Source organism: Pleurodeles waltl, chromosome 8, assembly GCF_031143425.1.
Source record: "Pleurodeles waltl isolate 20211129_DDA chromosome 8, aPleWal1.hap1.20221129, whole genome shotgun sequence".
Lineage (NCBI taxonomy): Eukaryota > Metazoa > Chordata > Amphibia > Caudata > Salamandridae > Pleurodeles > Pleurodeles waltl.
The window spans coordinates 1,456,323,754-1,456,342,123 of NC_090447.1; the positions used below are offsets into that span (position 1 = coordinate 1,456,323,754).

Here is an 18,370-nt window from a genome sequence, read left to right on the forward strand (position 1 = left end):
TTAAAAGGGGGCACACCACTGGTTACAAAGGGCCCTTATGTACTGTTCAGGGTTAGAGCCAAAATGTTGGCAGTAACACTGGACAGCACATCAATAGCGTCAAAAATGTTGATGCTATTGCTCCCTACTGTGCTCCACAGTGCGCCATATTTCAAATACGGCACACATATGGTGGAAGGAGGGGGTGCCTCATGCACCCTGCTTGTCCTATTATGTATATAAACATTATATGCCAGCCTGAAGCACACTCAACCCCAATCTTACTGACCAAGCAGAGCCCTGAGTTCTAGTTCTCTGAAAATAAATTAATTAATTTGTTTAGTTGTTTGGGCTAGCCAGCATGCTATAGTGAAAAATATAATTTGTAGAAATTGTAAAATCTGTCATTATAATCACAAACAATAGTAAATGAAAGATTCACAATTCTGACAAAGCAAGGTGCACATTTTTAATTTTCCCTCAAAACACTTTTCTGAGAGAAGTGGAAGCGGACTGCATTGTCTTCTAATAATATCCGACCATGAAACACAACCAAATAAAATATATTACATTATTTCCATGATGGAGGTTAATGCAGAGATAAATCACAGTACAGCTTACAGAATATTTTGCCCCATAGTTTCCTTACTGGAATTCTAGCACAATTGCACACAATTGGTTGTTTTGCAGGACAAATGCACTTAGAACAACTGTCTTTGTGGACTGCTGGACATACGTGCGCTGTTTAATTTGTTCTTTTCTATGTGCGTTTATCAACATTTATCTGAAAAAAGTACCTGTAAAATCTTATAAATATTTTTTGAAATTTTTAAATGTTTGAATACCCTCTTGAGGTGAAGATTTTGAAATGTTTGTTTATTCATTGCTTATTGATCAACTTAAGGGTGTTTGTATCTTTAAGTTTTTGTTAGGCGGTTTAATGTTGTTAGATGAACAATGACAGTGAGTTAAAACATGAATAGAGCAATCTTCGGTACCCCGTCAATTACATGCCCTGTGCACTCATTCGAACCTCGAATTAAGACCTTTCTGTACACCTGTGCACATTGCATCCAGGTACATGATCACACGGTCTACACTGGTTTCATCAGAGATGTTTTGGAGTGGTCACTATCTTCATTCTTCTCTTATTGTGGAATGGTCACCTTCTTCGTTCTTCTCTTGTGGGTGGAATGGTTACCATCTTTGTTCTTCTCTTGCCATCGATTGAGGCATGAATTGTTGCAAAAGGGACCAATGTGGCATCAGAAATCTGGAGTGACTTCAACTTGAAAGCCTCTGTGTTGATGTTGTGAACTACAGCGTGGGCTGGTGCACTCTAAATGTCTTCCAGAGCAGCAGTTGTTTGGGAGATGCATCTTGTTTTGGAAGGTGCCCCAGGCAGCTCTTCTTATTTGACCTGCTTGGCTGATGTTCAGTACTGTTGTTCCATGGACCAGGGAAGGAGTCCATGGAGTTTCTGGCTTGAATCTTTCTGAAGAGTAATCTAGAGACAACTTATCTTCACCTGCCAGGTTCTTGTGGCCCAGTGGACAACTGTAGGTACTGCTTGAACCTCCTTGTCAGAGGTTGAAACTCCAGAGGGTCCCCTCAGCCATTCATTCTTTTAAGTTATTGTGTAAAGATAAACATCTGTTAGCTGTCAATAAAACCACACAAATACACGTTATTCTATTGGCCATTCTCTACTCTTAACTCTCTGCATTCACAACTATTGGAGTACAGGGATACAAGTACTCACACAACCCTCACCTCTACATCTGATCCCATCTTATTCTAAAACATATATAGCTCTTAAAAACGTAAAAGGTTCAATAAATTAGTTTAAATCTGCGTTCAGCTTATATTTAGTGTACCTAAACAATTCATCACTACCTAACCTTTACAAAATTAGAAACGCTAGAAAGAAATAAGCAGCAAAGACTAGCAATACCGATAAAAAGCTCTAGGCCCATTGCACCGTTAACTGGTCTGCTGCTCACTTTTACAATATAGCACAATGTGACTCTGTCACAGTGTTTTTGTTGGTTACTCTCATAGGACAACTCTGATATCTGCAGCCAAGTTTCATGGCATCAATCAAATCTGCAAACTGAATCAAACATGCCCTGAACCTTACTTGTGGACACTATTTGACTGGGGAAAACACACCTTATTCAAAGAGAGCTGCTACAAGATCTGCAACTGACTCCAATGCCATTCCTAGTTTATTATACAACAGTCCTGGTTCATAAAAAGGCTGCACTGGGGAAGGTGCACTGGTAATGGGAAGAATGAATGTCCCCTACCATCATTTCAGGGCCCCACCATAAACTGCTTAGCTAAGTCATGAGAAATTGAGTATATCACTCTACTTCCAAAGCTAAACCAAAGGTTGGAATGCACTGGTATATCGTATTGATATATAACACACTTTTAATGCCCATACCTGTTAATGCCGATCCCATGGATGGTATGGATGATGGGGTTGGGCTGAAACCTGCCCTTAAATAGGAGGCTCTTGTAAGTGAATGGCTATCCATAAAGTGGGCAACTAAGAGAACGCACCCTCTCCTCACCAACAGGACCAGCCTGTGAATTGGGACTCATATGGCCAGAAAATATGGCACACATTTTGAAGAGAAATGTGCTCTTCTGCATAAGTCCAGCCTTATATTCTGCACTCAGCATATAGCCTAGATCACATTTGTAATTGATCAAATAGATCAGAAGTGATAGATGCCGTCTACATTCCGAAGCTCCAAGATCTGTTGAAATAATCTTCTGATATTACATAAGCTGTTATTTGAAGGAGATGGATATTCCATACCAATAGAGGTCTCTTATTTCCTCTCTGCATGTCTAATCCATCCCCTCTAATGCCAGTAGTAATACATAAAAACATCTTTGCCGCTGTGTTGCCCGTCTCCTGCTATGTCACACAAAGAGATTTTTCCCTGACGTATCCTCTGCATCTCAATTAGCCTGTCAATGGAACTGTCATTGGTGAGAAGACATAGGAGTAACTGCTGCTGACAATCCCAAATAGTCATTCTTTGGCAATGCTTAGGACAGAGGGAATCTGCTTTTGCAGAAAATACTCTTTCAGCGTTTCCTGTTCCTCTCAATACACCGGCTCACACACTGTCCACCAGATAATGATACTGTTGCACTGGCTTCCTTGACAGAAGAATATTTGATTCCAAGGAAGAGGCGAGACTTGTTAAAGCTGTGCCTTGCTTCATTTCAACACATAATCTGTGGTACGGTTTATTATCTCTCCTTGAATTTTTAGTTTCTTCAGGGATGAAACCTCAGCTCTAGCACTCCCTTTGGACTCACACGGCTGAATCCTCATCATTGGCCATAAGTCCTCTGTCTTCACCCCTGTGCAAAGAAAGCAGGTAAGGATTAGAAAATATGCCAAAAATATCCCACTCATATTATTGTTAAAGTGACAGCCAAAGAGGAAGGTTAATCAAGCATGATACAAATTTATTCTTGATTATCCTAATACTGTAACTATGAATCAGTTAATACAAATAATAATTGTATTGCTGACTATCTAGGCCTAGGATATCGTGATACAATAATATGAAGGATAGAAGCACGAGGAACAAAATATAGAAAGGTAAGTGCATATAGGGAAGTATATGTCTACCATTTCTAACTCCATATCTATGTACCTTGAAAATATATGTACCATGTAAGTACATACATGTGGACTTGGATGTAGAAAATCTAGATTACTCCACCTATCAATTTTTTTCTAATATTTTGGCCTCAAAATTGTGTCTCATCAACATTCTGAGATCGAAGACGAAGCAAAGTATTTATTGTGTAATATTTGTAGTAACCCATGAGTACCAACCTAGCCCTCAAACATTGCATTTAATCGAACACCTATGTCAGTTACACAACCAGAATATTGAAACCAGTTGCGAAATCGGGTGGATGCAAGGATTGTTTCGGGGAATTGTACTCAGCCCAATGAAGAATATCAATGTGCAATTGTTTAGACATTAATTCCTCATCTTTCACCATCATCAGAACTTTACTCCTTAAGCATTCAGCAAAAGCAAAAACACGAGCAAAATGTATATCACACACACATTAAGATGAGGAAACAACAATAATAATTTTAGTCAGAAATTGATAAAAGCAACATGTGAAATCAAAAGAAAATATCCAATAGGCCTTTCAGAGAACTCTCAGGGGCTACTGGCATTGATTTAAAATTTCAAGAGGGAATCCCATGTAGCTTCGTGATGAATATCTTTTAAATGAGTCACCTTTATTTCACCACATGATGTTGACACCACAGAGCAAACCTGAGCTTGTGAATAAACAGAAACAATTATGAATTTCAGCATTTTGCTTAAACTGGTGGAAGAAAGTTTAAGATTCTTTTCACATAACTCAAAGACAAATAATAGAATTAATGAAAAGAAGATGCACTCTGGAAGTAAATAAATACTGCCCATTGTACTCCCAAAGAATGAAGCTTTCCCTAGAAAAGACCAAGTTAAAAGGACAGGAACATACCTCTGAGGCCCCCATTTTAATTTGCGGTATCTGAACTTGAACGGTAACTCTGGGTGGCATACCAACTCAGGTCATTACAGTAGACAAGGCTCAGTAACACTGAAGTGTGGATCAGCACCCGGTGAAACTTCTGCAAGAACAAGGTGGGAGCATAGCCAGGCCCTGTCTGGCCTCTGACGCATCAGGGGAGAGAAGATAACATGCAAAGGTGACATCGGTATGAGGAGTTTAGCAAAGGCACACCGGAACGAGAAGTTGTAGGAGGCAGAATCTCTTTATAGGCCCTCATTACAACATTGGCAGTAAAAGCTGCTTACCGCCGTGCAGAAGACGGCCAACACACCGCCGCGGCCGCTGAATTCCGCCACAACTATTATGACTCACAGCTCTGAATCTGCCAAAATTGAGACACCCACACAAGTCCGCCACACCAAAGGTCAGTGATAAACTGGCGATAACAAAACCTCCACCGTCAAGCCAACAGAAATATGCCCACCCTATCACGACACACAAATCCATGCGGCGGTCTTTCAACTGCGGTATTCCATTGGCGGTACACACCGCTGCGCTCAAAATACACACACTCTTACAAAACACAGCCACATTGGACAATTCCAAATACACACACCTGATACACATACACACACCACTCCCACACACCCATTACAATATAAAGCACACACCCACATCACCCAGAAACCCCTACAACCACAATTACTGAGAGAAGGCCAGAGAGAGACACCACAAACAACTATCAAGCATCCACAGACACACAATACCATCACCCACATAACTTCCACGCACCTCACACTACACACCACTAAATGTGACCTCACTTATCACTACACACACCACTCCACACATCACCCACACCACCCCATGGCACGGCAAAGACACCCCAGGTTCTCTGAGGAGGAGCTCAGGGTCATGGTGGAGGAAATCATCCGGGTAGAGCCACAGCTATTCGGATCACAGTTGCAGCACTCCTCCATAGCTAGGAAGATGGAGCTATGGCGAAGAATCGTGGAAAGGGTTAACGCAGTGGGACAGCACCCAAGAAATCGGGATGACATCAGGAAGAGGTGGAACGACCTACGGGGGAAGGTGTGTTCCGTGGTCTCCAGACACCACCTTGCGGTTCAGCGGACTGGCGGCGGACCCCCACCTCCTCCCCCACAAATAACAACATGGGACGAGCAGGTCTTGGCGATTCTGCATCCTGAGGGCCTTGCAGGAGTAGATGGAGGAATGGACTCTGGTAAGGCAAAGCTTTACTATTACATCCCCCACCCTACCTGCATGCCATCACATACTCCGACCCTCACCCTCACCCCCATCACTCCTACACCTCACAAATGTCCCACTATCACAACCCACCCATTCCAACACCAAGCATGGACACCCATCACCAAACCATGGCCACTCACATACCCATACACCCCCTAAACCACCATCACACAAGGTCCCACACAGGAATGCAAGCACTGGGGTACACTGTCACCCAGCTATTGCACACCATGGTACGCACGGATGTAATAAACATCCTTTTATACCCCTGCAGGACCCCTACCCAACGTCACCGGACAGGAGTGTCCACACATGTCCACACCACCAACAGAAGAGGCCCACAGTGATGACAGCAGCTCTGTCCAACTGGATCTAGATGACCATCCCGGCCCATCGGGGACCTCGGGACAGTCGGTTCCCCTGACACAGTCACAGGCCACTACAGAGCTTCCCCCCTCTGGAAACAACAGCACAGCACCCACCCAGCGGGCCCATACCTCTGTCCCCAGGACACGTCAAGCAGCAGTGTGTCCACCACAACAGGGAACCCAGGCTAACCCACCACCCCAACAACAACCGGGACCTGGGGGCAGTGGTAGTGGGCACACGGTCCAGAGGATGGAGGCCCAGGAACACAGGGGCACTGGGAGGGCTGCTGTGCGACAGGGGGAGGACTGGCCAAGGGAACACACTATCCATGAGGCCCTCTCCAACATCAAGGAAGCCTACCACCACTCCCAGGAGACAATGGCAACGGTACTGGCCAAGTTTCAGGAGCCTGCAGGAGGAACAGTATTTGGGCTTCAGAGAGGAACTCAGAGCCATCAATTCCACCCTGGGCACCATCGTAGGGGTGCTGAAGGAAGTACGCAACACCGGGAGCGACACTGTGGCACAACAAGGGGCCCCTGACACTAGCCTGGACGATGAACTGCCCACCACCTCCATCGGGCTAGTGGACAGGAGGCACCGCCACAGGACCACCACACCAGCACCCCACCGCCCTGCAGATGGAAAACCACTCCGCAAACAGTCCCTGAGATCCAGGAAAAAGACAGAGAATGATGCCAAGACCCCCGCCAAGAAATGAGACCACTCTGAATGTCATCCTTCTGTCCCACTTTGTCACCCTGTCCATCCCCAAGCTGCCCCAGCTCCACTTCCTATGCCCATTTGGGCAATGCACCTGTGAGACTAATAGACTGGACTCTGCCATGGACATTCCTCCACCATCACCCCTCCCCATTTTACAACCCCCTCCAATATTGAGCACTTAAATAAACACCCTTGAAGAACAAAACAATCTGGAGTCAGTCTGTGATTTCGAAATACTGTATTAGCAATTACAGTGGCAAAATGCTCTTTCAATTGTAATGTCAACATACCTATGTCACACAGCTCTAGTCCATGAGGAAACAAAGCAGATGTCACAATGTGGGACACACATCTGTGCATTCATAAGGGAAAGTGACATCTCAGTGACCATACACTGGGTGAAAACGACAGACAGGAGAGAGGTAGTAGTGTTAAAGTACATGTAGTAGGCAGGTTTGTATTCTTACCTGTGTCTCACTGGAAATATTGCAGGATCACCGAGTTTCTGTTGTCCATGTCCTCTTCTTCTGCTTCCTCGTCTTCACTGTCCACAGGCTCCACAGCTGCAACAACACCGCCATCTGAACCACCTGTCGTCGCAAAGCTAAGTTGTGAAGCATACAGCAGGCCACGATGATCTGGCACACCTTCTTTGGTGAGTAGAATAGGGATCCACCTGTCATATGGAGTCACCTGAACCTGGCCTTCAGGAGGCCGAAGGTCCGCTCTATTATCCGCTAAGTTCGCCCATGGGCCTCATTGTAGCGTTCCTCTGATCTTGTCCTGGGATTCCTCACTGGGGGCAGTAGCCATGACAGGCTGGGGTAACCAGAGTCACCTGCAAATGCCGAGATACAACTGTTAGACACACACTAACCTGTATGGATATCCCCAGACAACCATTCCCACTGACTTGCTTCCAGGTGCTCACCTAATAGCCACACACAGTGCCTCTGGAGTTGACCCATCACATAAGGGATGCTGCTATTCCGCAGGATGTAAGCGTCATGCACGGAGCCAGGGAATTTGGGATTAACATGGGAGATGTACTGGTCTGCCAAACACACCATATGCACATTCATGGAATGATAACTCTTCTGGTTTCTGTACACCTGTTCACCCCTGCGGGGGGGTACCAAAGCCACATGTGTCCCATCAATGGCACCTATGATGTTGGAGATATGTCCCAGGGCATAGAAGTCTCCTTTCACTGTAGGCAAATCCTCCACTGGAGGGAAAACGATGTAGCTCCGCATGTGTTTCAGCAGGGCAGACAACACTCTGGACAACACGTTGGAAAACATAGGCTGGGACATCCCTGATGCTATGGCCACTGTTGTTTGAAATGACCTACTTGCAAGGAAATGGAGTACTGACAGCACCTGCACTTGAGTGGGGATTCCTGTGGGATGGCGGATAGCTGACATCAGGTCTGGCTCCAACTGGGCACACAGTTCCTGGATTGTGGCACGGTCAAGCCTGTAGGTGATGATCTCATGTCTTTCTTCCATTGTCAACAGGTCCACCAGCGGTCTGTACACCGGAGGATGCCGCCATCTCCTCACATGTCCCGGCGGATGGTGCCTATGAAGGACAACAGCGAGCACAGAGTCAACCAACTCAGAGGTACGTACCCACAGTTTACACCGAAAACTAATCATAATCCGAAAATTGGACTGTATGAGTGTTGAGGCAAGGCCTAGGTATGTGTGACACAATTAAAAATTAAGCCATGTGGGCCCCTGAAATGGCGGCTGCCTGACCTGTAAAGTGGGACAATGGGATGTGAGGTAACTGCGCTGGCGTTGTACACCGTCGCGGTAGGCGGTCGAAGATCGCGGCGCAATGCTGCATTGGTTAACATTGGACCCTATGGGTCCCAGGAGCCAATGACGATGTACGCCGGCGGTGATGGTATGCACCGCTGAGGACGTGACCGCCATTTTCTATCTGTTCAATCACTCAATACCTGATCTTCAACAGGAGAGGACCTACACTGCAAGTGCTGCTGTGACCTCGGTCTGGAAGAGACAATGGCTCATGCGTCTGGGGAAAGGGCCCCTGCCTTCACATCGGAGGAGTTGGAGAAACTCGTGGATCGGGTCCTCCCCTAGTACATACTACTCTGCGGTCCTCCAGAAAAACAGGTAAACACACTGGGAGCATGCTGTATGGGCTATGCCTGTGTGGAGTGGGGTGGATGAAAGATGGGGGGGGATTGAGGCGTGCATGAAACGACGGTGAGTGCATGTGCATCATGGCAAGGGTAGGGATGGGGGCCAATGACTGTGACAGTGCATTTGGTAATAACTTTTCTTTTCCCCTGTACAATTCATGTAGGTCAGCACCCACCAGAAAAAAGATATTTGGCGTGCCATCGCCAAGGACGTCCGGACCCTGGGGGTCTACCACAGATGGAGCACCCACTGCCGTAAGAGATGGGAGGACATTCGCCGCTGGAGCAAGAAGACGGCGGAGGCCCAGCTGGGGATGGCCTCCCAACGTGGGAGGGGTGCCCGTCGCACCATGACCCCCCTGATGTTCATGATCCTGGCGGTGGCGTACCTGGAGCTGGATGGGCAATTGGGGGCATCACAGCAGCCACAAGGGGGTAAATACACTCTCATTCTGCTGATTTTGTGCGCAGTGGAGGTGTCTGGGTGGGGGAGGTGGGCTGTGGATTTCCCTAGGCCAGGGCAAGTGTGCTAGTTAGGTCCCCTTGTTCTGGCAGACCCTGTGGCACCCCACCCTACCTGTGGACAGTGCCAAGTACACCTAGTCAGGTTCCTGTGTCATCCATGTATGCAGATGTCGGCCATAGCCTTGTAGGCCATGTTCCAGGGATTGAACAGTGGATCCCAAGTGCACGGCGTAGTGCAGGGGGCTTCTGTGTCTGTCGTGTCCGCCAACGATAGAGGTAATGCATGCACTGAACATGTCTTTCTTCTGTCGCCGTCCCCCTTTTTGTGGTCTCCCTGTTCTTGTGTGCATTAGCCTCATCAGGCGGAGGAGCAGTGGCACCGAAGCAGGAGGGAGCTGCATCCCACATGGCCCTGGAGGGCGAGACTATGGACTCGGAGTTCACCAGTGGGACGGAGGGCGAGGGGAGCTCCACAGCGGGGACAGGAGCTGACACCAGGGACACGGACTCGTCCTCTGATGGGAGCTCCCTTGTGGTGACGGCAACATCTGTGCCCCCTGCATCTACAGGTACAGCCACCACCCCCCCTACCAGCTCTGCCCTCCCAGCAGCCCCTCAGCCTTTGCCCCGTGCCCGCTCACCCAGGAGGGTGGGCATCACCTTCGCCCCAGGCACCTCAGGCCCTGCCCAAGTTACTCCTGCTGCCCTCAGTGAGGAGGCCATTGACCTCCTCAGGTCCCTCACTGTTGGGCAGTCTACCATTTTGAATGCCATCCAGGGTGTAGAAAGGCAGTTGCAACAAACAAATGCATTCCTGGAGGTCATTCATTCTGGTCAGGCGGCCCTTCAGCGAGCTTTTCAGACTCTGGCCTCAGCACTGATGGCAGCCATTGTCCCTGTGTCTAGCCTCCCCCCTCCAACTTCCTCCACCCAGACGCAATCCCCTCTACCTCAGCCTATCCCAAGCACACCTTCAGACCAGCATGCACACACGTCAACACACAAGGGAAGCTCAGGCAAACATAAGCACCACACATCCCACAGGCACTCACGTAAGCATCACACACATGCAGAAACACGAACATCCACTGCCTCCACTGTGTCCCCCTCCTCCTCGTCTATACTCACACCTGCATGCACTACATCTACAGCCACTACTGCCATCACCAGCACACACACCACCACACCCCACTCACGTGCAGTCACCACCGGCACTGCCATTCACACGTCCCCTGTGTCCTCTCCCAGTGTATCTGTGACGCCACCTCCCAAGATACACAAACGCAGGCACACACCCACCCAACAGCCATCCACCTCACGAAAGCCTCCAGGACATGCACCTTCACCCAAAGTCACCAAACAAACACCTCCTACAACCACAACCTCTTCCTCCACTCCCAAACCCCCTCCAGCTACCTGTCCCAGTGTTTCCCAAAAACTTTTCCTGTCCAACCTTGACCTCTTTCCCAAACCTCCCCCACCCCATCCGTCTCCTAGGGCCCGACTCTCCAGGTCCCAACCTAGCACCTCAGCCACAACATCTCCGGGACCAGTGGTGCCTGTAGTCACCGGAATCTGGAGTGCACTGGCCACCAGGGCAGCCGGGTGTGGCACGGAGCCACAGCACGGACAGTACCCCACCTGTGAAGCATCAAAAGTTGGCCAGTGCCCGGCGGGGGAGGGGGAAGACTCCAGCCACCAAAGCCGCTCCCAGGGGTACAGGTGGGAGTGTGGAGTCAGCTGCAACACCTTCCAAGGTGGGGAAGGGCCACAAGAAAGTCAGCAAGTCTGGGAAGAGCAGCACAGCGGAGAAGATCGCCATCATCCCCATTGCCCAAGAGGCCACCGCCATCATCCCCGCTGCCCAGGAGGCCACCTCCATCACCTGCCCTGCTGCCCAAGAGGCCACCGCTATCATCCCCGCTGCCCAGGAGGCCACCGCCAGCACCTGCCCTGCTGCCCAAGAGGCCACCGCCATCAGCCCCGCTGCCCAGGAGGCCACCAGCCCCGCTGGGCCAGAGAGGACCGCCAGCACCAGCCCCGCTGGGCCAGACAGGACCGCCAGCACCAGCCCCGCTGGGCCATGAAGGACCGCCAGCAGCTGAGTCACTGCAAAGGACACCGTCGCAACAAGCACTGCTGAACAGGGCACCGCCGCCACAAGCACCACTGAACAGGGCCCCGCAGCCACAAGCACCGCTGAACAGGGCACCGCCGCCACAAGCACCACTGAACAGGGCCTCGCAGCCACAAGCACCGCTGAACAGGGCACCGCCGCCACAAGCAAAGCTGAACAGGGCACCGCCGCCACAAGCACCGCTGAACAGGGCACCACCGCTACAAGCATCGCTGAACAGGGCACCGCCACTACAAGTACCGCTGAACAGGGCACCGCCGCTACAAGCACCGCTGGCCCATGAGCGCCAAGGGCACTGACACTACTGAGTCCGTCACAAGCAGGATGAAGCACTCTGGGCACCAAGCCCCCTCCAGAACCAGTGGAGAAAGACATCCACTACCTCAGTCCTTGGCAGGATGAAGCACTCTGGGCACAAAGCCCCCTCCAGAACCAGTGGAGAAAGACATCCACTTGAGAGACTGTAGCTTTGCACTCCCCAGGATGGAACAGTGGGCAAACCACCCACTGGAGAGACTTGAGAGACTGTGGCTTTGCACTCCCCAGGATAAAGCAGTGGGCAAACCTCCCACTGGAGAGACATGAGAGACTGTGGCTTTGCACTCCCCAGGATAAGGCAGTGGGCAAACCACCCAATGGAGAGACTTGAGAGGCTGTGGCTTTGCACTCCCCAGGATAAAGCAGTGGCCAAACCACCCACTGGAGAGACTTGAGAGACTGTGGCTTTACACTCCCCAGGATTGAACAGTGGGCATGTGGCCCCCTCGTGGATTTGGTGTTGTGCACTCAACCGGCTGAGGTGCCCCCCTTATCCCTCCCCCTGAGGTGCCTGTTTTATTGCTATATGATGCCCCTGCAGTGTTCTCTCTGTCATGTTCGGGGATCTTGTGTGGGCCTTGCCCATACCGTGTGGGCCCAGTGTTCCACAGACTTTAATAGAGCACTACCTGGACTACTATTCTTGGTGTATATATTTTTTTATAGTGTATATATATTTTTTGCGTACTGGATTTTAATATATTACAATGGTTACACTCATTTTCTTTTGTCTTTGCACTCTTCCTGGGGAGGGGGGGGGTTGGGAGTTGTAACTGTAATGTATCATACTGTATTAGTGTGTGTGTTGTAGTGAGTGAGGGTGGGGTGGGGGTGTTGCGTGTTTCGTGTGTGTCCTTGTTTTTTCCCTCCCCCCCCCTTGTGTAGTAGGTGCAGTACTCACCATGGTCTTCGCCGCCGGCGTTCGTGCTCCTGGTAGAGGAGCAAGAAGATAAGGGATGGCAGGATGTGCAGCTCTGGTTCCATGACGTCCTGGTTCCTCGTGGGGTGTGTAGAGGTGAGTGTTTTCCCTTCGAAGTCCTGTTTCCGCCGTGTTTTTGTCCGCGGTGAATCCTCCCCGGAAAAGGTGGCGGATTGGTAGGTTGTGATACTGTGGGCAGTACTTTGTCCTCTGCCTGACTGTTGGCGGTGACCGCCGCACTGTTTGGTTGAAGTGTTAAAGTGGCTTTCTTTGTTGGCGGTTTCCGCCACGGTCGTAATTCCATTTTTTTTACTGCCGGCGTGTTGGTGGTCTTACTGCCGCTTTAACACCATCCGCCAGGGTTGTACTGACCACCATAGTGTACTGAAATGATGTGCACTGTGCAGAGAGTCCGAGTAACCCACCCCTTGGTTTACAGAGGTAAAAAATAGACCACCTAATTCTTACATTGTTATGGTAGCTTGGTTGAGTAGTTAGGCCAATCTTGGAGTAGCGCTAAGCATTTGTTGTTCTCAAAGTATCAATAAATGTTGACACTCACTCAAAAGAATAACTCGAGACCAATTTACAAAAACACTTCAGATTTTTATAAAACTTTTAAGGACAAGATCATCAAAATCAGGTAAGTACTTTTTAAGTGATGATTTTTCAAATGTTACCTAAAATAGCCTTTTTGTGCGTAATTACGCATTATGGGAATCAGTGGGAGGAAACTTTAAAAATGCATATAAAATCACGCAATACGTTTATCAATGTTGCCTTCTGTTTTTAGGTTGAGATCATCGAGATGTCCTGTGGACAAGCCGGAGAAGTTTGAGCAGCTACCGGTTGAAGCGGAAGAGGAGCCAGAAAAGTCCTTGGAGCTTGTGCAGGACTGCTGCAGGGGACCACTTGGAAAAGCACTGCACAGGCAGACTTCAAGGTGAGTCCGGTGGGTCCCTTTGGAGTGTAGAGGTAGCAAGGAGAGGGAGACCCTTAGTGCACAGCTGGTTCTCCAGTGCAGGGGCCACAGAGGCAGGGTGGAGAACAGATAGGTAAGCCAAGAGCTGTGTGCAAAGGTGCCCCTGGAACCAGGAGGCAGGTCACTTTGAGGGTGGATTGCAGGTCAGCAGGGTCACTCTGAGGGGTGGTTTTTATGTGCACTGAAGTCCCTCGACTGGAGCTTGCTTCTGGTCCTCGGAGGGTCTGAAATGGACCTTTCTTCTGGGGGTCCAAAGCTGGGGGTCCAGTACCCCTGACTATTGCACGGATCAGCCACTGGAGGTTGCGGTGCTACCAAACTTGGCACACTTACATGGTTTGTCCTCCAGGTCTGTTGGGCGGAATTTAGTCTAGCTGCTGTGTCTGGTTCCTTGGTCAGCAGTCAGTCAGTGAACTGGACTTCCTTGGTTTTTGTTTCTTTGTTGCAAGGAGTGAAGCCCTCACTCTGGAGGGAGGTCCTTGGCAATTTTCAGAAGGATGAAAGTCCTTTGGGGTTTTGTAGGGTATGTACCATGTCCAGTCAACCCGTCAGTGGTGATTGTCGAGTCCTGGGTGCAGCAAGCAGGGTTTGGCACCTTTTTCTTTTTGCAGCAGGACTTCAGTTCTTGAGCTTTAGGTCTTCTTTTTTGCTGGCCTTCTTGTGTCCTTGGAATCAGATTTGCAGGTCTAGGGGTGCACACTAAATACTGCATTTAGTGGTCGTTTAGGAGAGTTCCTAGTAATGACCAGTGGGTCATCTCTCTTTTCTGGTGGCTACACCCACCATGTGACCACTTCCTGTGGGCAGAGGTACCTACCCTATCCCTGATTGGCAATTTTCCTGCCATGCATAATGGAGGAAAATGAAATGGAGGGGCCACCTCGCATGCAACACCTTAGGGGTGGTGCAGGCTAGGGGTGGCACTCCTCCTGTCCTACGTGCATTTTCCCATCGTTGCTCCCACCAAAAGTGGGGGTTTACAGTGGCAGGGCTGGGGGTTGAGTTTCAAGGGCGGCAAGCCCTTTGAAGCTCACAGGCAGGGCTGAGCACATTCCTGGGGGAGGAGGTGTAACATCTCTGCCCAGGAAGGGCTGTGTTTTCTGAACCCAGACAGCAAAGACCCTCACTCGAAGGTTCCAGAATCTTGTCTGGTGGTGGCAGGCTCGTTGTGACCAGCCAGCAAAAATGCTATGGTTAGTTAGCTTTTGCAGGGGTCACCTCTAAGTTGGCCCCTGTGTACCTTTTGCAATAAATTCAATACTGGCACCAGTTTGGATTAATTGTTCTGAGTTGTTTGATTCCAAACAACCCAGGTTTTTGAGTAGCCATCATGCAGCTGTGAAACTTGAACTGACCAGTGTCCAGCACAGGCATTTAATTAGCTTCTCTGTTCACTTACTATGTCCCAGATGTGGCAAGGACACAGTAGGGGCATATTGTTTATGCATCTGTGCTCACACATGCAGTATAATGCACCCTGCCTTGGGGCTAAAAGGCCTGCCAGAGGGGTGGCTTACCTCTATTGCAGGCAGTGTGTAGTGGACAGGTCACACAGGTTGTGTGACATGTCAGTTTTGCATTGTAGGATTGCACCAGGACACTCCGCCTGTAATAGCAGTGTTGGGTGCACTTGGATGCATAGTGCCTGAGGGTGGCACAATCTGCTTTGCTGCCCTCAGGGGTCTACCCTTAGTTCCCCATGCACTGGGTACCTAAGTACCATTTACTAGGGACTTATGGTATCAGCTAAAAAGACCTGGCCCAGGGAACCCGGTTAGCAGGGGCCCTGGGCACTAACAATGTTGAAAGTACATAAAATACCTGCCAAAAAGAGGGGGGGAGCTAACCACGTTAAATGAGGCACTTTCTCACAGGCGTTTATAAAAGGCACTTTTAATCCTGACACTCTTGGAACATTTAGTCAGTTGAAGATGAGACTAACAATACTATACACAGTGGTCTTTAACCAGTGGTCTGAGGACCTCCTAGGGTCAACGAAGCATACTCAGGGGGTACGTGACTGTATGACCAAATTAAATATTAATAGTAATAAATTGTATGCAAATAAAGAAGCAAAATTGAATACGTGAAAACATTTTCTATATTTAATTGTGAATGAAAAAAAAAAATTCAATATTTGAGCTTGTGTTAAGTGTATACTTGTTTTTGTACTTTTGTATATTGCTTCGAAGTTAAAGTCATAGAAATTGCTTAGGTCAGGGGCCTCCAGCTTCCAATAATGACTCAGTGGGGGGTGTTCCGGATTCTAGTAATGCTTCAGTGGGGCTCCACAGAAGACAAAAGGACCAATGCTCAAGAACAAAGAAACATCCTCTCAGAGCAATGCATGACTTTGAAGGGAGGGTTACTACCCACAATGGGAAATATTATAAAAGAAGATACAACACTACTCTTCAACCAGACTGACTCTACTCTGTCGACTCCTACAGGGCCTCTTACTGAGATCAGGGGGAAAAATGTCAACATTTTCCTCCCCAATACCTGTGAAAACCACATGGAAGATGACTCCATATTCCCAGGTCTGTGTTGTTGTTTCCCATTGTGGTGAGGTAAAATTGTCATCACCAGATTTTGGTGCAGGGGCCCCTTCAGAATCCCTGCACCAAAATTGTCAATCTGTTAATGAGGGTCATAATGATTTTAAGGAAAGAATGCTCTGGGTAAATAGAACTGGTGACATCTGAAGGCCTCCTTCAAAACATGAGAGAAAAAGAGGATATGAAAAAAGAAACCAAGCTCCTCAAAGCTACATGCTGATATGACGACCAATAATGTGAGAGGAAATCAGGGGCAAATTCTGCAAAGGAGTCAAAGGGGCGTCCTGCAATCCACCAAAAACTAGTGGAAGGTCCCATGGAGGAATGATTGGTCTGTGTGTAGACAGAAACAGGTAAAAAGCATGATGAAACTTTACCGCATAGTGGTTGAAGTGTAAACTCCTGCCTCAAACCTGACAGCTCATGAAACATTAATCAGGATGTATCTAGAGACAATTTAAATACAATCCTAAAATTGTAGGAACTGTATTGTTCCATGAAAACTGACCTCACTTAAGGCAACAAGGCCCTTTTCTTTTTGAGTTGGAAACAGCAAATGTCCCCTTGGTTGGATTATATGAATAATCAGTGCTCTTACCACTTGAGTGGTAAAATGGGACACTCTGCTTGAGAACTGAGCAGAAAAGGTTGCTGATTAGTGGAGGGAAATGTGTAGTGCATCCCCAGAGGGATAGAACATGCAGTTGTCTATTTTTTTGGGGTGGGGAGGTCACTTCAGATCTGCAGAATTCTGATGACTAGGGCATTGCCTGCACAGAATTGGACAGCAGTTGTGTGCCTAAATTGGGGGGGGGGGGGGTATCCTTTCACCTTGGACTTCGTAATTGGAAATCATTTTTGCAGTCGATTGTGAAAGGGTCATGTTACCAATCAACCTAGTTGAAGACTGACCTACTGTTCTACACTAGCTTTTTTTTACAGCAAAGGAGAGTTTGCCTCAAGAGGGGCCAGAACCTAAATAAGTGTCAAAAGACATACCCAGAAACAGCAAATGTTGACATTGCACTGTGATGCAGAGACTTTGCTTATTGAGACGGATCACAGGTTTAGGGTTTTAGTAGGCCTGGCAATGCCTAATCGTCTTGAGGACCCTGTTGTTTGTTGGCAGGATCATTTGTCAAAACCATTCCTGATCAAATATATCACTTTAAAAAAATGGTACACTCAATTGAGGTGTATGATCAGTCTAAAACGCGTGTGTGCATTGCCTTTTATTTGAGGTACAGCAATGAACAGAAAACCAGGCACTATTCTGAATGACAGACTGAATCTATAGGCATCTTCCAAATCACCAATTCAACACAGCCCTAAAGGCCTGCCTCTTCTGCGACAGCAAAAGATTACTCTAGCACAGTTTGGAGGGATCTGGGGGATTCAGGGTGAAGTGCTCATGTAGACCAAATCCATCAATGAACTTTAGATCAGAAAATGAGTCTCTCCATGGTTAATTGAAATGAGAAGGCAACCTTCCACTCGCACAACTGAATTCTGGGGTTTTATGTCACAATATTGACTCATCAAATATTGTCTTACCAATATATTGTAACCTTACTATCTACTCATTAAATATAATCAAGGAAAGAGTAGCTTTACTAATATTAACTCTACTTTGAATGCATTTGAGTAGTCAATGTTATTTTCAAATCATATCTCTGAGTCTATATCTCAACTTGAATATTGTGGTACATCACCATCCTGACATACTCCAGCACTTTTAATGGTGCTGAGATGAGTCTTTTAATAGCAAATGGTTTGAGTGTTGTGTATCCAGTATCTTTGAGGGTAACAACTGCAAAGTTGAATGTATTTAGAACAAAACTGTAGATTTCCTGGTGCACTGAAGGAAGTGTTTTTGCCTACAAAGTCTTTATCAAGGATATTATCAAGC

General features: G+C 48.0%; 1 protein-coding gene across 1 annotated transcript in view; it reads right to left on the bottom strand.

The window, feature by feature from the left end:
- Positions 1-427: 427 nt before the first annotated feature.
- The window catches only part of LOC138248766 (T-lymphocyte activation antigen CD86-like), a 224,301-nt gene continuing 206,358 nt past the window's right edge, over positions 428-18,370 (bottom strand). The window contains exon 8 of the mRNA XM_069202643.1: positions 428-3,366. Coding sequence (XP_069058744.1) covers positions 3,318-3,366 — 49 coding nt within the window. The 3' untranslated portion in view covers positions 428-3,317. The remainder of the gene's footprint in view (positions 3,367-18,370) is intronic.